The sequence below is a fragment of the Macaca thibetana genome, chromosome 13, assembly GCF_024542745.1.
Source record: "Macaca thibetana thibetana isolate TM-01 chromosome 13, ASM2454274v1, whole genome shotgun sequence".
NCBI lineage: Eukaryota > Metazoa > Chordata > Mammalia > Primates > Cercopithecidae > Macaca > Macaca thibetana.
The window spans coordinates 81,778,497-81,800,597 of record NC_065590.1 but is presented as its reverse complement, the minus strand read 5'-3'; the positions used below and the strand labels follow the sequence as shown (position 1 = coordinate 81,800,597).

Sequence of the window (22,101 nt, the reverse complement as noted above, 5' to 3'; positions counted from 1 at the left end):
GGGTAGTGCAAAAGTGCAGTTGAGAGAATTTACAGCATACTTCAGGTACTGAAAGAGTCCCAGTTTGAAGAGTAGGGGAAAGCACTGGAAAATGAGGCTGGGGAGACACGCTGGGCACCATGAATGGTTGCCCAAGCCTATTCATTCATTCATTCATTCATTCATTCATTCATTCACTCACTCACTTACTTGAGATGGAGTCTCACTCTTGTCATCCAGGCTGGAGTGCAGTGGTATGATCTCGGCTCACTGCAACCTCCGCCTCCTGAGTTCAAGTGATTCTCGTGCCTCAGCGTCCTGAGGAGCTGGGACTACAGGCACGCACCACCACGCCCAGCTAATTTTTCCTATTTTTAGTAGAGATGGTGTTTCATCATGTTGGCCAGGCTGGTCTCAAACTCCTGATCTCAAGTGATCGACATGTCTGCCTGGCCTCCCAAAGTGCTGGGATTACAAGCATGAGCCACCGTGCCCGGCCGACGAATTTTATTGTAAATAAATTGTAACTCAATAAAGCTGAAAAAATAGTGACTTAGTGACTGGCTGGCTGGTGTGAGAGAGGAAGAGAGAGAGAGGATGGAGTAAAAAGATTCCCAGGTTTCTGGCTTCAGCAAGAGGTGGCTGGTGCTGCCACTTACTGAGCTGAAGCTGTGGAGAAGGAAGAGGGGTGAAAAGACGTGAAAAAGGGTGATGAGAGGTGAAAAGAGGGGAGAAAGTCTAGGTTTAGATATGTTGGCTTTAAGATGTCTGTGAAAAACCTAAGTGGAAATGCCAGGTGGGCACTGAGATAAATGGTTCTGGAACTCGGAGGATTGATTTGGGTAGGAGGTTAGATGTAGGATCACTAAAATGGGAGTGTAGGCCCAAGGCAGGGTCCTAAAGAGCACCAGCATATAAGAAATGAGTGAGGCCAGAGGAATTAGTCACAGAGGCCAAGGAAGGAAACCAAGGACGGAAGGAACCAAAAATTAGCCACACACTGGAATGTGGGTCACTTCGGTCACTTTCAATTCAGTCATTTTCAATCTGAAATTCAATCTATCTTGGCACTTGGGAAGGCCAAGGTGGGAGGTCACTTGAGGACAGGAGTTTGAGACCAGTCTGGGAAACACGGCGAGAACCTGTCTTTATTAAAAAAAAATGAAAAATTCAGCCTGGTGTGGTGGCAACATGCCTATGGTCCTAGCTACCTGGGAGGCTGAGAAGTGCCTGAGCCCAAGAGTCTGAGGCTGCAGTGAGCCGTGACTGCATCTCTGAACTCCAGCCTGGGCAGCAGAGCAAGACCCTGTCTCTTAAAAATAAACATAAATCAATCTAGCTGCTGTTTCCCTTTATCATCTGCTAAAATTTAAGGCTAGGAGAAGAAAAGACCACTGTCATCTTTCACATAGCCTGGCCTCCACAACTTCAAATAGACCAAATTGTCCCAAGAAAGATCCCACACGGAAGCTCTATTAGAAATGCTGAGTGAGAAGCTCAGAAAAGCATTTCTGTGTCCTCCACAATAAATGCACAAGGCCAGCTGATTCTAACAGTTAAATTATAAGACAATTCTCTGACTCTGGAAAGTCCTGAAGTTGAAGAAATATCAATAGTTCTGCCATGGTGGGAGAAATCTGTAGGAACCACCAAAGCAGAAGGAAGACATACAAAAAAATATTCCAGTGAAAACCCGAACACCCAGAATAATCAGTGACTTTAGCAAGGAAACCCTAGGTAAGTGGATGCAGGCTAGGGATTAGTACTGAAAGTAACACATTTCAGAGTAGATTCTTACACTGGACAACATTATTTTGTTTTGTTTTGTTTTAGGCAGAGGCTCACTCTGTTGCACCCAGGCTGGAGTGCAGTGGTGTGATCTCAGCTCACTGCAACCTCTGCCTCCCGGGTTCAAGCGATTCTCTGCCTTGGTCTCCCCAAGTAACTGGGACTACAGGCACCCACCACCACACCTGGCTAATTTTTTGTATTTTTAGTAGAAATGGGGTTTCGCCATATTGGGCAGGCTGGTCTTGAACTGCTGACCTCAGGTGATCCACCCACCTTGGCCTCCCAAAATGCTGGGATTATAGGCATGAGCCAGTGCCTGGCCTGAAGACAACAACTGTGGATCACAGTATGTAAAGCTGTGTTCTGTTACAGCAATGTAAACACATGCCTGCTGTTATATCGGTATAACAGTATTCTAAATGCCTGACTGAGACTCTCAGATCCATGGGGCAAGCAATGTTACTCTTCTCTAACATGTGATCCTGCAGCACACCATAAATAATTCTCAGCAAATTAAGGTCCTTTTCTCCTCTGTCACTAAAAAAAATACACAATGTCAAGGCACTAGTGTGGAAGAGATGGATTTACAGAATGTAAGGACACTCCCCATCTGGATTATCTCTCCTCAAAGGACTTTAGCCACAAAGGGCAAGGGGGTACAGGAAAAATATCCTTCCAACAGCTCACTGTCTCATAGGTTGTGGCTTGATGCAATCAACTCTGTTTAAGGGAAAGAAACTAGTCTGTGCCTTCACTGCATTACAAGCTAATGAGAAAAAATAATGCTGTCCAATGAGGACCTGTGAGAGACACAAACAAGCGCAATGACATGCCAGGCTCTATAGGTTCTCTGGCACAGCCAGGTTATGGACAGAATGGAGGAGCTGGAGTGACATGGGGCTCTCTAAGAACTGCTCATCACCACTCACCTTTCCTGTGCGTATCTACCCAGTGGGGTCTCGTCTTAATAAAGTAGTGGTGGTGATGCTATCTAAATTTGTCAAGTGACCTCTTTCCCAACACGAAGTGTATGAAAAAAGTGTTTTTTTTTTTTTTTTTTTTTTTTTCTTTTTGAGACGGAGTCTCACTCACTCTGTTGCTCAGGCTGGAGCGCAGTGGCCCAATCTCAGCTCACTGAAACCTCCGTCTCCCAGGTTTAAGCAATTCTCCTGCTTCAGCCTCCTGAGTAGCTGGGATTACAGGTGCACACCACAATTCCTGGCTAATTTTTGTATTTTTAGTAGAGACAGGGTTTCGCCATGTTGGCCAGGTTGGTCTCAAACTTCTGGCCTCAAGCAATCTAGATCCACCTGCCTCGACCTCCCAAAGTGCTGGGATTACAGGCATGAGCCACTGCACCTGGCCTGCATCAAAAATCTTCACCAAATAAGTATCATATTGAACAAGAAAACATATCTAGTCCTTCCACTTTCTTCCCTCCCCACCCCCCCATTTATGTTTTCTTCCTGAGTAAATAAGCTCTATGAGGTTAAGGACCCGCCATCAATCAATGCTTGGGTTTAATGTACATAAAATTCTAGTAATCGGTTAAACTTCCTACTAATTACTCATGTGAAAGGCAATGTAATATTATGTTTACACATAATATGTATAAAGTAGAGAAATAATACCTTTCTTTTTAATTTCCCCGTTCTGAATGGAATAAGCAGGCAGTACTAGTGATTTATTTGAAATAACTGAAAAAAGAAAATCCCTTTCCTAGCAGAGGAAGTACCAATTAAGAGGCAAGCAGCAGCAAGAAGATTTTGAGAGACGGAATTCATTTTTGGCCCAAGCCTGGGAAGTCTACACCCTCAAAGAGCTTGTAGTCTAGAAAGACATCGAACAAACAGCTACTACGATACTATGGTATGTACCAGACGCTGTGGCTCACAGAAGACCACATAATACAGTTTTAGGGTGTTAGGGAAGGCTTCCTGGAGGAGTCAGAGCTAAGATGACAAGGAAGAATTAGATGACAAAGAAGAGAGAACAAAGGTGAAAAGGATGGGGAGGTCCTTCAGGGAGAAGTGGCATATGCAGCTGCCTGCCTGGGGCACTGTGAGAGGTCCAAGTGCTTCTGAGTATGGATGCTGAGAAGAGAGAGTGGGATGAGGTAGGGCTGGAAAGGCTGGCAAGGGTCAGCTCAGAAATAAGGGCCTTGTAAGCCACACAGAAGAATGGGGGTTTTAGCTTGTAGAACTGTGTGGCCATCAGCTACCTATGGCTATTTAAATTCCAATTCACTCCAATTAAATAAAATTAGGCCAGGTACAGTGGCTCATGCCTGTAATCCCAGCACTTTTGGAGGCCAAGGTAGGTGAATCACCTGAGGTCAGGAGTTCAAGACCACCCTGGCCAACATGGTAAAACCCCATCTCTACTAAAAATAGAAAAATTAGCCGTGTGTGGTGGCACACACCTGTAGTCCCAGCTACTCAGGAGGATGAGGCAGGAGAATTGCTTGAACCCAGGAGGTGGAGGTTGCAGTGAGCTGAGATTGTGCCACTGTATTCCAGCCTGGGTGACAAGAATGAAACTCCATCTCTAAATAAATAATTAAAAATTCATTTTCTCTGTCACATCTCAAGTACTCAACAGACACATGTGGCTAGTTGGCTCCCATACTGGTTAGCACAGAACAATTCCATGCTACTAGACAGTGCCGTAGCAAAGAAGAGCCGCTGGAAAGTTTTAATTGGGATAACAACATAATCAGATTTGCATTTCAGAAAAACCCCTGCAGGTGCAAAGAAAAGACTAAATTGGGGGTAAAGTGGGGAGTAGACAGGAGATTCCCCAATAAGATCCATGAAAAAGTTGAGAACTGTACTGATTTAAGTGTTTGCTTTACTAGCTACAGTGAGCTGAAATATTTTACTAGTTTCATATCAAGAGGAGTGAAAAAAATCTCTGGTTAAACATAGTACGTCTAGGCTGGATCAGCATGGGAATTTCAGCATTCGGAGATGTTTGTTCTATGTGCCAGGCTGTGGCCCATCACCATCACTTGACCGTAGCAACTACACTGAGTCAACCTCTTAGGAGATAAGGTCAAAAGGTATTTCAGTGAAAAGCCCCAAAGCATGTGTGTGTAAAAATGTGTTTTTAAAAAGCACGTGTGTGTTCATGTGTGTATCAGAAAGAGAGAAAGAGACATTATATAGTGAGAGAGGAAGAGAGTCTGTGTGGGGGCTGCTAGGGAGAAAAGGGGTGTGTGTGCATGTGTGCATGTCAGGTTCTATTGGTCATTTGTTGGCTCTAAGTATTTGTATCCCTTTTGCTGGTGTGAACGTGAGATTCGCTGGAAGAATCTGGAAGACAAAAACGATGGTCTGGTTCCCAACCCTCTTCTGGCACAAATCCTCCTCCAGTGTTTTGACCAAAGGGACCTTAACTCAAGCCAGGAAGAAATCTGAAAATGATCCACACTTTTCCTTGCCCCACCCACATCCAAAATTTACAAAGCTTGTCTTCACTCCCGGCATCCCACAAACATCTCAATCTGAACACGACAACATTACACTTGAGATCTTTTTCCCCGAACCTGCTCCTTCCACTTGGCTCTGCCGACGGTCTATGATGGATGTGACGCTTGGTCATGCTCAGGACCTCAAGCCTCAGTCCAATGCAAAGAAGAAGCAAACTATTACTTACTATGCTTCTGTCGGCTTCTATTTTTCAAACTAAGGTATTTAAGTATGGACTTGGAAATACTCAAACTTTGTTTGTACTAATCTGAGTTAGAACTGGTGAAAGGTTTACCTTAAATGCTTGAGTGGAAATGGAATCTAATCCCAACCCAGAAGCAGCTGAAAACTGGTGGTCTGCCCAGGCTGTCAGGCAGGCTCTGGACACCTGCCAACATCAAGGACCCTGCAGTTCTCTAAGATTATGTGTTAATTTTCAATTACTCTGCTTTTCTGTCTTCAAAAAAAAAAAAAAAAAAAAAAAAAAAAAAAACAAAACACTGGAGAAAAAACTATTCTTGTGTTGACTTGGTAAAATTCTCACGAAGACTTCGTATAAGTTAGCTGTTTCCTGAAACCATCATGAACTATTCTTGCTTTTCAAACAAACTCTATCTTTCTCATTTCACAGGTAGGAAGAGAATCTGTGCGCAGAGTCCACATATGGGTAGTTTCTGACATGACCACTTTTGTTTTGTTCCTTTTCTTAGTTTCCCCCAACAACTCTGTTGTCCTCGGTCTTAAAAAAACCAAAAAATAGTGATTTTTGTCATTCTACTGTATTCTGCAGATAACAAGATAAACTCTTTTGTCACCCAGTCAGAAAGCCATTTTGATACAGGCACTCATTGTTTCGTTGTGCTTTGCTTTATCGTGCTTCACAGATATTGTGCTTTTTACAAATTGAAGGTCTGTGGCAACCCTGAGTTGAGCAAGGCCACTGGTGCCATTTTTTCCAACAGCATGTGCTCACTTGGTGCCTCTGTGGCACATTTTGGTAATTCTGGCAATGCTTCAAACTTCTCCATTATTATCATCATATCTGTTATGGTGATCTGTGAGCAGTCATCTTTGGTGTTACTACTGTAATTGCTTTTGAGTGCCGCAAACCATGCCTACATAAGATAGCCACCTTAATCAATCAATATGTGTTCTGACCGTTTCACTGACCATCTCTCTGTCTCTCTTCTCAGGCCTCCCTATTCTCTAAGACATAACAACATTGAAATCAGGCCAGTTCATAACCCTACTATGATGTCTAAGTGTTCAAGTGAAAGGAAGAGTTGCATGTCTCTCATTTTAAACCAAAAGCTAGAAATGTTCAAGCTTAGTGAGGAAAGCATGTCGAAAGCCAACAAAGGCTGAAAGCGAGGCCTCTTGTGCCAAACAGTCAAGTAATGAATGCAAAGGAAAACTCTTGAAGGAAATTAAAAGTGGTACTCCACTGTACACAGAAATGATAAGAAAGCAAAACAGCCTCATTGCTGATATTAAGTTTTAGTGGTCTGGATAGAAGATCAAATCAGCCACAACATTCCCTTAAGCCAAAGTTTCATCGAGGAAGGCCCTAACTCTCTTCAATTATATGAAGACTGAGACAGGTGAGCAAGCTGCAGAAGAGCTGGAAGCTAACAGAGGCTGGCTCATGAGGTTTAAGAACAGAACCATCTCCAGAACATGCAGGTGCAAGGTGAAGTGGCAGGTGCTGATGGACAAGCTCCAGCAAGTTGTCCAGAAGATCTAGCTCAGATCACTGATGAAAGCAGCTACACAAAAACTGCAGATTTTTGATGAGATGAAACTGGCTTCTATTGGAAGAAGATGCCGTCTAGGGCTTTCATAGCTAGAGAGAAGTAGTCAATGTCTGGCCTTAAAGCTTCAAAGGACAGGCTGACTCTCTTGCTGGGGCTAATGCAGCTGGCAACTTTAACTTGAAGCCAATGCTCATTTACCATTCTGAAAATTTTAGGGCCTTTCAGAATTATGCTAAATTTACCTTGCCTGTGCTCCATAAATGGAAGAATAAAGCCCGGATGACAGCACATCTGTTTACAGCATGGTTTACTGAATATTTTAAGCCTACTGTTGAGACCTACTGTTCAGAAAAAAAGTAGGTTTCAAACAGTACTGCTCATTCATTGAAAATGCATGTGATTACCTAAGAGCTCTGATGAAGATGTACAACGAGATGAATGTTGCTTTCAGGCCTGCTAACGCAACATCCATCCTGCAGCCCCTGGATCATGAAGTAATTTTTTTTTTTTTTTTGAAATGTAGTTTTGCTCTTGTCACCCAGGCTGGAGTGCAATGGCACAATCTCAGCTCACTGCAACTTCCACCTCCTGGGTTCAAGTGATTCTCCTGCCTCAGCCTCCCAAGTAGCTGGGATTACAGGCATGTGCCACCATGCCCAGTTAATTTTTGTATTTTTAGTAGAGACGGGGTTTCACCATGTTGGCCAGGCTGGTCTGGAACTCCTGACCTCAGGTGATCCACCTGCCTCGGCCTCCCAAAGTGCTGGGATTATAGGCCACCACACCCAGCCAAAAAGTAATTTTGACTTTCAAGTCTTATTACGCAAGAAATACATTTTGTAAGACTATACCTGCCATAGATAGAGTGGTTCCTCTAATGGAGTCTGGGCAAAGTAAATTGAAAACCTCTGTAACAGATTCACCATTCTAGATGCCATTAAAAACATTTGTGATTCATGGGAGGAGGCTAAAATAAACATTAATAGGAGTTTGGAAGAAGTTGATTCCAACCCTCATGTAATTCTAGGGGTTCAAGACTTCAATAGAGGAAGTAACTGAAGATGTGGTAGGAAAAAACAAGAGAACTAGAATTAGATGTGAAGCCTGAAGATGTGACTGAATTGCTGCAATCTTATAATAAAACTTGAAAAGGTAAGGAGTTGCTTCTTATGGATAAGCAAAAAAAAGGGGTTTCCTGAGATGGAATCTACTGGTTAAGATGCTGTGAACATTGTTGAAATGACAAGGATTTAGAATATTATGTAAACTTAGTTGACAAAGCAGTGGCAGGGTGTGAGAGGACTGACTACAATTTTGAAAGAAGATCTATCGTGGGTAAAATGCTATCAAACAGCATCACATGCTACAGAGAAATCCTCCATGAATGGGAGAGTCAATTAAAGGGGCAAACTTCATTATTGTCTTATTTTAAGAATTTGCTGCAGCTATCCCAATCTTCAGCAATCACCATGCTGCTTAGTCAGCAGCCATCAGCACTGAGGCAAGACCCTCTACCAGCAAAAAGATTAGAACTTGCTGAAGGCTCAGATGATCATTAGCATTTTTTAGCAATTTTTTTAAATTAAGGTACATACTTTTAAAATACATATTGCTACTGCACACTTATGAGGCTATAGTATAGTGTAAGCTAAACTTTTATATGTACTGGGAAATTTAAAAGTTTGTATGAGTCACTTGATTGCAATATTCACTTTACTGGGGTGGTCTGGGACCAAACCTGCCATGTCTCTGAGGTATGCGTGTACTATTATATTAACTCATCTCTTAATTTCCTCATGTTTCTACAGTTCAGAAATAATATTTATATTGTGGCACCTTCTGATCTTCAAAAACTGCTTTTCTTTCTTATGAAGTATAAATTAAAGTAAATATGCTATGATAAAATCTCGCCCTTACCTAAAAGTGCTAGCAATTAGGACTACTCAGAATTATAGGCTCTAATATTTACCAGTTCCCCATCCAAAGATGGTATTATGTCCCAAGTCAATACATCATCAACAACTGAACCAAACAGAATAGAAAGAATTATTTCTATTTTTGAGAAAATATTATTTGTTGAGAGAAATAAAAGTGAGGTGTTAGGGAAAAAAGACCTCTTCTAAAACACATCTATGCAAAGGGAGGTGTGATACAATACATAAAATAGTTTTTTTCAGAAGCCACCCAAAAGAGAAGCCCATAGTTGTAATTTCTGAGTACCTCTACCTTCTCCAGGGACTACGAGCCAATCATTCTGAATCTGTGTTTCCAGAGTGTTCTAATTCCTAGGGTTGGCTTTCTTCCAGGCTTGTCTTACTTTCAGCCTATGTTTTAGTTTTTCTCTGCTAAGTTTGTTACCACTCATCCATTTGCTTGGCTGCTACCAAAATTTTGTTGCTATTGTTTCTTCTTCCATTTTTCTTGTTCTTGTGAGTTTTTACTTAAAAAAAAAACCTCTTGGCTGTCATTTTAGTGGTGTTTCAGGATGAAACAGGCAGATGTGGCTTAATATGCCATGCTATTTGTTACTTTCCTTTTCCCTACGTCTTTAAATTACAATTATCCTATTTGCAGATCTTTACCTTTGTATACTGTATGTGTGAGTGTTTAAAATGCATCATTTGGTTCATGGTTTAATGGGCTAATGAATCACAAAAGGAGATACCTAGGCCTGGTCCAGATGAATGGGTATAAATTGGATACCCTGGACCTCGTCCCTTTCACAAGAGGTGGCTAAGACTCCTGGGAAAAGTGTGAGAGCATCGGCAGTTGTACATGGATGGCTGCCTTATGTGAAGAAGGAAAATTCTGGAAGTGGAAATGTATATGGGAAGGCTTGCGTGTGTGCATGTGTGCACACAGTTATGTGCTAGGTAGGAAAACCACGGTCTGCTAACAACTTCCGTTATTTTTCTTGCCCAGGATTTCTCTCCTTCTTCCCCTTCCCCTTCCCCTCCCCCTCCCCTTCCCTCTCCCCCTCCTTCTCCTCCTCCTGCTCCTCCTCCTCCTGCTTCTGCTGCTGCTTCTGCTGCTTCTGCTGCTGCTGCTGCTTCTGCTGCTTCTGCTTCTTCTGCTTCTGCTGCTTCTGCTTCTTCTTCTGCTGCTTCTGCTTCTTCTTCTGCTTCTTCTTCTTCTGCTTCTGCTGCTTCTGCTTCTGCTTCTTCTTCTTCTTCTTCTTCTTCTTCTGCTTCTTCTTCTGCTGCTTCTTCTTCTGCTTCTGCTGCTTCTTCTTCTTCTGCTTCTTCTTCTGCTTCTGCTTCTTCCTCTGCTTCTGCTTCTTCTTCTTCTTCTTCTTCCTCCTCCTCCTCCTCCTCCTCTTCTGCTTCTGCTGCTTCTGCTTCTTCTTCTTCTGCTTCTTCTTTCTTCTTCTGCTTCTCCTTCTTCTTCTTTCTTCTTCTGCTGCTTCTCCTTTTTTTTTTTTTTGAGAGACAGGGTCTTGCTACGTTGCTGAGGCTGGAGTGCAGTGGCTATTCACGGGCACCATCATAGCTTACTGCAGCCTCAAACTCCTGGGGTCAAGCCATCCTCCCACCTCAGCCTCTTCTCTCTCTCCTTTTCTTGACAGTATACCCTTCTTTGGGGGGAAATTCTTCTCCCTCTGCTCTGATGCCATAGCTTTGGCCCGAGGATGGGCAGTAATGCAATCCAGGACACAAGAATCCTTCCTTGCGTTTTTCTAATCCAAGGGAGGAAAAGCACAACCCCTGGAGGAGCAAGGCTGTAGGTAGGTGTGTGTCTGGAAGCATCAGCAGCTTGGGAGCAGCTGTTCTGCAGTGGCGGGGAGCAAAGAAGGCACACAGGAGAGCACCATCATAGCTTACTGCAGCCTCAAAAGCTCCTGGGGTCAAGCCATTGCCTCCCCACCTCAGCCTCTTCTCTCTCAGAGCATCCTTTTCTTCTGACAGTATACCCTTCTTTGGGGGGAAATTCTTCTCCCTCTGCTCTGATATTAAAAGATTACTAGGGAGGAAAAATCCCTACAGTGGAACCTCTCAGGAACATGATTTATGGTATCTTACATCACAGTCATCATCTCTGCCATTTGTAAGGTCTTCTGTGAAAAGTAAAGCTTACATTCAGATCATCTTTTACTTGGACTAACAGCATTACTTTTGGCCACTGTGATTATCACTATTTTTATATGCACTGCCTATTTAAAAGGTAGGAACTAGAGCACTTAAAATTTTTCCTGCATTTTTATCGCTGTGCATGTTGTTGTCTCATTCAGTGATTGACGTCTTAGGATGAGTTCTAAAAGAAACCTCTTATTCTGGAGAGTAGCTGCTCTATCTCCGTGAGCATTCCTGTCTGGGCAGAGTAAGGCTCTGTGGCCGGCAAGACATGCTGGGCTCCTGGCTTCCATTAGACTCTGGCCACACAGGTCTGTCCACATTCAGAGCAGGGAAGAAAAGCTGAGGAGTCCTTAAGGAAGCAAGTAGAATACTACCTGGAAATTTATACTATTTGGTTACTGGGGCCATGAAAAGCCAAGTCTATGAATTAGGTAATTGGTATCCACATGGTATATCATAATCTCATACTGAATATAAATGGAATCCCCTAAAATCTTGGGGGCTGTATTGGTAGGATAGGAGCATTTTGTTCCTATGGAGCCTCTGCTCAAGTAATTGTGCTTCTTGATCGACCGGAGCTCAACCTTCTTTTCTGGTCTGCGCTCTGGCTGCCTTTGGCCTGCTGGTCAGCCCTTGCAAAGTTTACGATAACCACCTCTAGGGTGGGCTAATTCTACCAGAAAGAGGTGCTGGCTGAAACGCTGACTTTAAGATGAAATCTTAATCCAGGCTATAGATTATCTGAAGCAGCTTTCAAAAATGACAGATACCATTTTGTGACTGGCAATCACAGCTGGCTACTTACAATTAAGCCTGGAGGTGTAACGCAGCAAGCCTAAGGGGTAGTTCTCTACAGAGGTGGTTATGATTATTACTGCTCCCTTCTTTGAGTTTTCTCAAGCAAGAAAACATTGTCCAGAAAGCCATGCTCCTTCTAACAGCTTCTAGCAGCCACATTCAGCTGCGGTCACTGAATGTGGCACATATAACACATGGCATCCTCCCCCACGCCCCCACTTCCCCCACCCCCTACTCCCCCCCACTCCTCCCACCCCCCCACTCCCCCTCCTCCCCCGTCACCGGGCACCAAGGTGTACACCCTCATGTACTTGGGTGACTTAGCATGACAGAACTAGTAAATGATGAGAAGAATTCAGATGGGAAATGCTACTGAATGAGATGGTATTCTTATAATTAACATGAAAACTATGACCTGAATTCTTTGAATAGGCCACCTTATCTGCCTGGTTTTGAAATGGAAACATCTTTGATCTGGAGTCTGGGTTTGAATGCTATGGGTGTTTAACATAAAAAACTGAAGTCCAAGGGCAGCAAGGGTTATCGTAATATCTAGGTAGGTGGGACGGGCTTAATTGCTTTGTAGTCGTCCATAAAAATTCCTTTCCTGCTTGAGAGGGCATTACTGGTAAATCATTCTGTCTCTTCCTCACTTATTCTCACATTCCAGTTTACTTCCTAAGTCATAAAAATAATATATGAAATCCTCACATAAACCCCAAAAGGTAGATATTATTTTTGTCCCCATTCAGAGATAAAAAATTGAAAACAAGGCCAGGTACGGTGGCTTGCGCCTGTAATCCAGCACTTTGGGAGGCTGAGGCGGTTGCATCACTTGAGATCAGGAGTTTGAGACCTGCCTGGCCAACATGGTGAAACCCCATCTCTACCAAAAAAAAAAAAAAAAAATTAGCTAGATATGGTGGCAGGTGCCTGAAATTCCAGCTACTCCGGAGGCTGAGGCAGGAGAATCACTTGAACCTGGGAGGCAGAGGTTGCAGTGAGCTAAGATTGGGCCACTGCACTCCAGCCTGGGCGACAAAGAGAGACCGTGTCTCTGAAAAAAAAAAAAATTAAATTAAAAATGAAGACGAGAACATTTCAAGGTAAGCAAAGAGCCAGCATTCCAACTCAGACAGAGTCTGGCTCAAGAGTACATGCTCTGGTGCCCTGCACCACTCAGCTCTGCCCAGAAGCAGTGGCCTGACTCTCTCACTGCTGGAAAGTGCCCTAACGAGGCTAAAGGCAAGTACTCTTACCTGGTCAGGTCCTGGGTCTCCACACAGGTAATGTATTATCAGGCCACTCTGGTTTATTAAGTCCCTAACTTCTCTCTTCAGGGTAGTCCTACACTTTACTCATTAGCTTCCTTGTCAGGCTATTGCCCAAACTTGCTTGATGATAAGAATCAGCTGGAATAAAAATGTAGCTTCTCAAGATCCTATCTTTAGAAATTCCAATTCACTGGGTATGATGTTGTCCCAGAAATCTGTTTTCAACAAGTGACCCAGGTGATTCTTCTCATCAGTCAGGTTTGAGAAACATTGCCCTAGGAGTTTTAGCCAATGGGAACAAACATCATTGTCTTAAGCACTATGTATTACATAGTCAAAATTTCTATAGCGTTTCCATAGCTGAATTAATCCAAAGCAATCGGTACATATGGCACAAAATGGTTTTTTTTCCAGGAAGGACTAGGGGGTGGGCTGGAATGTCTTTGTGGTTTTCTTGTTTTTGAGTGATGACTGTTAGAAAGAATTCTTTAATGGCCGTGCCCTTGAGGGAGTTTTTGCATTGCTCTGGTCAGGGAACAGCGTATACCAAATAGAAAGCCACTTTATATAGTTCTTTCAAGTCCTGCCTGAGAGAATTTTTGGAGAAGAGCAAATTAAATAAAGAGGAGAAAGAAGTACACAGTTCTCATTCCTTGAAGGCCCCTAAAGCAAACTCCTTGCATAACCAAAAGAGAGACACTAGGGCTTTTCAACTTAAATGTTTATACATCATATACAGAACGATTTAGGAGAAAATCTTATAAGGGATTAATTCAATTTACCATCTAATCAAAGAGCAAAAATGATCTTTGACACTCAAAGAATTCAAAGGCAAAACTGTTGAAACTCATGACTATCAAAACATTGTTTCAGGTTAAAAAACGGATCTGAAACGTGCCTAATCTGCTCTGACACTGTCACCACTGCTTGTCACAAATGAAGTTTCCACCTGAGGCACCACTGAAAGCCAATCTTCAGTTGCTGTATTTGTGAGTCAGTGGGGGGAAAAAAAGGAAAATAAAAAGTAGAAATTAAGACTAAAAGACGGCCAAAGGAAGAGAAAGCAAACCAGTCCTTTCTGCCTGGTGGAACAACCTGCTTTTTCAGGCCTCATTTCTGACAGGGGCACTGCAAATCAGTAGCAAAGGCCAACACTCAAGTCGAAGGCACAAGACATACGTACCTCTTGGTGGGAGTGGGCACTCCAGAGGACATGTGGCTAACCACGGTGTCATTCATATTAGTCAGAGGGCGAGGAGGACTGAAAGAAAAGACATTTGCCTTATATTAATAATTACCAACTAGGGGAAACAAGGGAAACGACAATAGGCATGATAAGAGCAAAGGGACCAACGATCGTTCGCGGTAAGCACAGCGGGACCCAGGCGGAGTGCGGCAGAAATCGATACTTCAAGCCTAAGTAAATTCAGCAAGAGGTTCTCTCTCACAAAGCCACAGGGCCACTGAGCTGTGGGTACCAGGAGAAGCAACTGATCATAAACACACTACCACAGGACATAACTTCGGTGGCTTTTGCTTTGTAGTTTTAGTACATAAGAATTTAAATTCTGCCCCCTGGTGAATTTCTCTACATTTTAGGTACAACATTACTAGGTGTCTGGCATTCATCATATATTACAAAGGTCGTAGCATCGAGGTGCATGCTGTTCCTGAGATTTGGTTAGAGCTCACTGGTTTCCCTCAGACTTAGTTCGTAAACTTTTAACCAAAACAAACTGTTACATACCACATTCAAAAATAAGACTCTGGAACAAACTTTGATTAATTCTCTACTAGAATCTTAACAACAAATCCAAATTTTACACCTATACCCTAATTAGAATGTTGTCTTTTATAACCCCTAATCCAAACTTAAACTTGAAGGTTAGCATTTTTGGTAACTCGCCTTTAGGTGCAGGTTTTCTGGACTCAGGTCTGTCCATTTCTCCTTCTTGTGAAAGTCCTGAAGGAATGAATTCAAGCTTCTCAAAAAGGTGCCAGGTATCTTGCCTTCCAGCCATTCTTCAACCCCTCTCCCTCCCTACTAGGTTCAGCTACAAAAGGGTTCTGTCTTGCATCTGGAATCAAATGACTATTGCTAAATACTTCTGGAAAATTTCTCACTTCCTCTTTTAAACTGGAAGAAGTACAGTCATGTGCTGCACAATGATGTTTAGGTCAATGACAAACCACATATATTTTTATAATAGGTTACAATATTGTATTTTTACTGTACCTTTTCTATGTTTAGATATATAAATACCTCTGTGTAACAGTTGCCTCCAGTACAGGTTTGTAGCCTAGGAGGCTACATACATACACAGAGTGTACTTACACATACCTTGATGGTTGTGCCTGCTGCAAACCTAGGCTACACCATACGGCCTAGGTATGCAGCAGGCGAAACCACCTTGGTTTGTGTAAGTACACTCTCTGATGTTAACACAACACAAAATTGTCTAACAAAGCATTTCTCAGAATGCATCCCCCACTGTTAAGTTATGCATGATTATACTTCTCAGATTTGTCCATCAAAAGCATAAAACTGAAGCCGAAAGTCCTTCTCTCATATTTAGGTGCTTGGGAACTAACTACCTTCTGGTTTCTCCTTTCGTTTAAGGACAGAGTCAATTATGTATAATGTTTTTGGAGAGGTTATACTTAGCAATTCTTAGTGACTATTAAGGGACCAGAGTCTTTATTGTTTTGCAGGTTTCGTAGTACATTCAAATAAAAGCGCAAGGGGAAATCTTTCAGGGAGAGCCAAGGAACCCAGACGTTAAAGAAGGATCTCTTCCTCTCTCCATCCATCTCTATGCATTTTTTTTTTCTTCTTAAACCAACTGCATTTCTGTGTAGGTATTTTTAAAAATGATTATTCCATTTAATGGAGAGGATCCGAGATGGAAAGTAATTTGCAGGGAACATATTTTGGTCTCTTGATTTTTAAGCCATAGTACTATGCTTATTGTTCTACATTCCTCCCTTTGTGACAGGCGTCTAAGTAAGACATTGAGAATTGAAATGCGCCTCTCTAGGATAGAAGTCAATTTCCAGTTATTTATCTGACTACCTGTCTTCAGACAGATATCCACTTAGGTCCCAAACTTTCAAGACTATTAATGCTAGTGGCTGTGCTGAGTTATAGTCAATTAATTGGTTGTTTTAGGTTGACTAATGATGGAAGTGAACACAGAGATTAGCTTACATTTAGTCCTATATTTATATTTTTGCCTCTGGTTCTTTTATATCAATTGCCCAACTGAAACAAGGAGACAATCCCTATGAAAGAACCAAACCCAGCACAACAGCTTTCTGGTCCTGGAAAGAGAATGGGCTTTTCTTTAATGTATTATTAGCCAAAAGAAGATAAAGACATTTTCACATTGCTTTCAGAACTAATATAGTTACCTGCTACATATATTTTTAAAATTTTTAATAAATAATAGAGACAAGGTCTCACTATGTTGCGTAGGCTGGTTTTGAACTCCTGGGTTCAAGTGATCCTCCCACCTCAACCTCCCAAAGTGCTAGGATTACAGATGTGAGCCACCATTCCCGGCCACCTGCTATATTTCAATATTAAAGATATCACTGCATTCAATTTCCTTTTTGGTATTCTCAGAGGAAAAATGAGAATAAAAAATTATAATTCCTAGAACATAAATCCATGCAATAAAATTTCATGATTTGTAATAATTTGTTCTGATACCACAAACATCTTTATAATCACCAATATCTCTTGGTATATATCATGTTCAACTATTATAGCACAAATTTCAAAGCTTCTTCTCTAATATTCAAAACCAGACAGTAATGGTTATATTATAAACTATAAATTAATCGTAACTGACCCCCAAATGTCACAGCCTTTCTGAACTCCTAACATGCTTTGCTAGAAAGACAGGCATATGTCTGCAGTTTAAAATGAAAGAAGCACTTGCAAACTTAAATGAGGTCTTTACTATAGAACCTCCACTAGAGCCACAATTCACCATGAAAGCCAACAGCTCAGATGCATTCTTAGAAGGCATAACATGGCCTGGGGAACATAGTGAGTCTCTGTCTCCACAAACAAACAAACAAACAAACAAAAAATTAGCCTGCTGGCCAGGCGCAGCGGCTCATGCCTGTAATCCCAGCACTCTGGGAGGCCGAGGCGGGTGGATCACAAGGTTGGAAGTTCAAGATCAGCCTGGACAAAATGTTGAAACCCTGTCTCTACTAAAAATATAAAAAATAGCTGGGTGTGGTGGCGGGTGCCTGTAATTCCAGCTACTTGGGAGGTGGAGGCAGGAGAATCACTTGAACCCGAGAGGCGGAGGTTGCAGTGAGCCGAGATCATGCCACTGCACTCTAGCCTGGGTGACAGAGCAAGACTCCATCTCAAAAATAAATACATAAATAAAATAAAATAAAATAAAATAAAAATTAGCCTGCTGGCTGGGCGCAGTAGCTCACGTCTGTAAAACTAGCACTTTGGGAGGCCAAGGCAGGTGGATGGCTTGAGACCAGGAATTCGAGACCAGCCTGGGCAACATAGCAAAACCCTGTCTCTACAAAAAAAATACAAAAATTAGCTGGGTGTGGTGGTGCATGCTCACAGTCCCAGTTACTCAGGAGGCTGAGGTGGGAGGATCACCTGAGCCCAGAGAGGTTGAGGTTTCAGTGAAACTGAGATTGTGCCGCTGCACTACAGGCTGGGTGACAGAGTGAGATCCTGTCTCAAAAAATAAAAAATAAAAATCAGTCTGGCATGGTGGCACGTGCTGTAGTCCTAGCTACTCAGGAGGCAGAGGTGGGAGGATCATTTGAGCCTAGGAGGTTAAGGCTGCATTGACTATGATTGCACCACTGCACTCCAGCTTGGGCGACAGAGCAAGATCCTATCTCCCCCCCCCCAAAAAAGTAATACACTAAAAATGACTTCTGGCTCAAACAAACATACAAAACCTTCATTGTTCTTGTAAGACATAACTGAAAAGAGTATTTCCAGGTGTAAAGCAGACATTAATGCTACAAATTATAGAAACGTAAAAAAACAGAATTGGCACAACTTATTAGATTGGTTTTGCTGATTTTTAACATTTAAAACCTTGAGCACCAGATGTTCTGTATCTGTATCTTCCTTTGGTACAGATCTCAGCAAGGTATAGGCACTATTGAGTTTCATGATACCGAAATGGCCACCATCTATCACATGCTCCAGAAATGTGGGAGGTTCCTTCTTTGTTAATAAGATATACCATTTTTTCGATGGGATAGAAGCAGATGATGATATAGGTAGAAAGTATCTGGAGGTCAGTAGAAACGGTTTTTAAAAGACTTGGCAAGAATTTGGTACTTCTTAATTAAAGGGAAAGCATCACTGTTACTGCATACCTACTAATAAAAGATTACCTTTATTTCAATGACCTAACTGTATATAGATGGAGACAAATATGCAAGCAAATCATCACAATGCTATGTAATGAGTGCAGCAATGAAGTATGGTCGGCCCTCCATGTCTGTCGGTTCAACCAACTGCCGATGGAAATTATTCAGAGAAAAAGTTCCACAAAGTTCCAAAAAGTAAAACTTGAATTCACCATGTGCTGAGTACTACACTGAATCCTTGCGAAGGACGTGTGTGTAGGCATTGTGTTAGGTATTATAAGTACTCTAGAGATGACTTAGAGTATATGGGAGGATGCACATAGGTTATATGCAAACACTATAAAACTCAAGTTTTATTTCAGGGACTTGAGCATCCTTGGGTTTCCGTATCTGTGGGTGCTCCTGGAACCAACCCCCATGGATCCCGAGGGACGACTGACAGACCAAGTGCCGAGAGCCACAGATGAAGATCAGGTACTTCTGCCTGGAGGAACAAGCGGCAAGAATCGTCATGGAAGGCCTCAGAGAGGAAGCATCATTGAGAAGAGTTTTCCAGATACAGAAAAAAAATTAAGAGAACCCCAGAGAGAAATAGTATGTAAAATGGCATAGAAATCCAAAAATACATGAGAAACTGGGTCTAACTTATTTGACTAAAGGCATCTGAAAGGGAGTAGCTGGAAACACATCTAGAAAGCTAGAGGAGAGCCAGGATGTGAAAGGAGCTTGTCCTATCACAAAGTGAGAGATCTGAACTTTATATTGCAGGCAGCAGGGGAAGCACTGAATGTAAGTCAAAAATCGATGTGACCATCACATCATTTTAAAAGCTCACCCCAGAATCTTGCAGATGCTGGTCTTTTATCAAAAGTGTGCGTGGGAATCATCTGAAAAGCTTTCCGTAAGATAAGATACCCAAGCCCTATCCTCAATTCAGTGACCCTGAACTTCTAGGGGTGAGGGGAATCTCTCCCCCATATAATAAATAAAGATATCATGTAGGATATATTTGGAAGCAGGGGAATGGAAGCTGGGAGGCCAGGTATGAGGTTATGGCAGTTGCCCAGATCAGTGACTATGAAGATGGACAGTGGTACTGAAGATGGGGGCGAGAGAAACAGAAAGCTATTGTGAAGACAAAACCAGTAAGAGAGGGTGACTGATTAAGTACACAGGGTTAGGAAGTAAAGAGTAAGAGATTTTTACCTTGGCTACTGGGTGGTAAAATATCCGAACTAGAAAACACAGAGTAGGTAACAAGATCTGAGGTTGGAAAGGAGGAGGGATGGGTAGACAGAATGAGCAGGAAGGTAAGAGTGAATACGATTTCAGTTTGGAAATGGTTGGGTTTGAAGTACCATTGATAATAAGTACAGGTAAGTGGATGTCTAGAAAGCAGTTGAAAATAGAAGAATAGAACTCAGATAAAATGTCAAGTTTGAAAATATATGAGTGTCATTAAACAGTACCTGTTCATTTCAGTATTCTGAACACTAAAAACGTGCATTTACTTACTTATTTATTTATTGTTTTGAGATGCAGTCTCTTGCTCTGTTGCCCAGGCTGAAGTGCAATGGCGCAATCTCAGCTCACTGCAACCTCCACCTCCCAGGTTCAAGCGATTCCCCCCTCTCAGCCTCCCGAGTAGCTGAGATTAGGCATCTGCCATCATGCCCAGCTAATTTTTGTATTTTTTGTAGAGACGGGGTTTCACCATGTTGGCCAGACTGGTCTTGAACTCCTGACCTCAGGTGATCCATCTGCCACGGCCTTCCAAAGTGCTGTGGTTACAGGCGTGAGCCACCGAGTCTGGCCGAAAACGTACATTTATATTTACTGTTTTTAAGCGGGGTAGGAGAGGTCTGGGGACCTGTGCAGTGAGAGGGTGGCTTAGATAACAGAAACAGAGGTTCTGGTTATTGGGGAAACACATCTATTACAAAGCACAAATTGAGCTTACTGGTAGAAATAATTTTTTCATGCAGTTCCCTGGTGGCCAGGCCCCTCCAATTCATTCTGGTGATGCTCTGAAATACAGACTAACTAGAAACTAAAATTTCTACAAAATCTCTCTTAAGGGTTTTAAAATCATCTGTAAGAATAGATGAATAACTTGTACCTTTAAAAATATTTCAGGACAGATTATATATAACTGTGTATTTATTTCATTTATCGGATATTTGCCTACAATGTGGCAGGCACTGTGCTAGCTTCTGGGAATAAAAACTAAAAAGATGAAAACTTAAGTCTTACAAAGAAGAAAAATTTAGAAAAAATAATTATAATACAATGTAGTAAATACTTAATAGAAGTAAGAAAAACTGCTATATGCATGGAAAAATACTGAGATTATCTCATCCCATAAAGAAAAACATATTTCTAGGGTGTTAAAGAGTTAAATAGAAGCCAGGCATGATGGAGCACACCTACACTCCCAGTTATGCAGGAGGCTGAGGTGGGAGGATCATTTGAGCCCAGTATTTTGAGGCCAGCCTGGGTAACACAGCAAGACTCTGTCTCTTAAAGAAAAAAGAAGACTTAAATATAGATGTTTAACTATATAAATTAAGAGAAAATATATAGGTCTATGATAGAGAGGATTTTCTTAGCTAAAAACAATGGAAAAATTAGGAAAACATCAATTAATTTGAATTGTTAAAACTATCAGAAAAGAAGGAAAAAAGATTTTGAGGAACTACCTGAACAAATGTGAGACAGCAAAAATTAAGTGCCTAACACATACAGTATTCACACAAACTTACAAGAAAACTACAGGGATTCCAATTAGATAAATGGGTAAAGTAAACATATGTGTTTAAAAGGAAGAAATACAAATGACTCAAAATAAATTTTTTTTTTTTTTTTGAGGCGGAGTTTCACTCTTGTTGCCCAGGCTGGAGTGCAATGGCACGATCTCGGCTCACCTGCCTCCCAGGTTCAAGCAATTCTCCTGCCTCAGCCTCCCGAGTAGCTGGGATTATAGGCATGTGCCACCAGGCCCAGCTAATTTTGTATTTTTAGTAGAGACGGGGTTTCTCCATGTTGGTCAGGCTGGTCTCGAACTCCTGACCCAGGTGATCCACCCGCCTCGGCCTCCCAAAGTGCTGGGATTACAGGCGTGAGCCACTGCGCCTGGCCTAAGAAATTTAATTAAAAATTACAGGCTGTGTACAGTGGCTCATGCCTATAATCCTAGTACTCTGGGAGGCCAAGGCAGGAGGATCGCTTGAGCCCAGGAGTTGGAGACCAGCCTGGGCAACATGGCAAGACCCCATCTCTACAAAAAATTAAAAAATTAGCTGGGTGTGGTGGCACATGCCTGTGGTCTCAGCTACTCAGGAAGCTGAGGTGAGAGGACTGCTTGAGCCCAGGAGTTAAAGGCTGCAGTCAGCCACGATCAAACCACTGCACTTCAGCCTGGGTGACAGACTGAGATCCTGTCTCGGAGTGGGGGAAAAAACAATTACAGACCACTTTCTCTGGGAAAAATAATGATCTTTTTAAAAAGGCAATCCTTAAGAGTAGAGAGGATTTTCTGACATAGGTCCTTAATTTACTACTAGTCAAGAGTGAAAGTAAAAAGTTA

General features: G+C 42.1%; 1 protein-coding gene across 19 annotated transcripts in view; it reads right to left on the bottom strand.

Moving 5' to 3' along the window:
* The window catches only part of DTNB (dystrobrevin beta), a 303,400-nt gene that overhangs the window by 92,945 nt on the left and 188,354 nt on the right, over nt 1-22,101 (bottom strand). For all 19 annotated transcript variants that reach the window (XM_050753639.1, XM_050753647.1, XM_050753643.1 and 16 more), the window contains one exon: nt 14,323-14,400. In XM_050753639.1, coding sequence (XP_050609596.1) covers nt 14,323-14,400 — 78 coding nt within the window. The remainder of the gene's footprint in view (nt 1-14,322; nt 14,401-22,101) is intronic.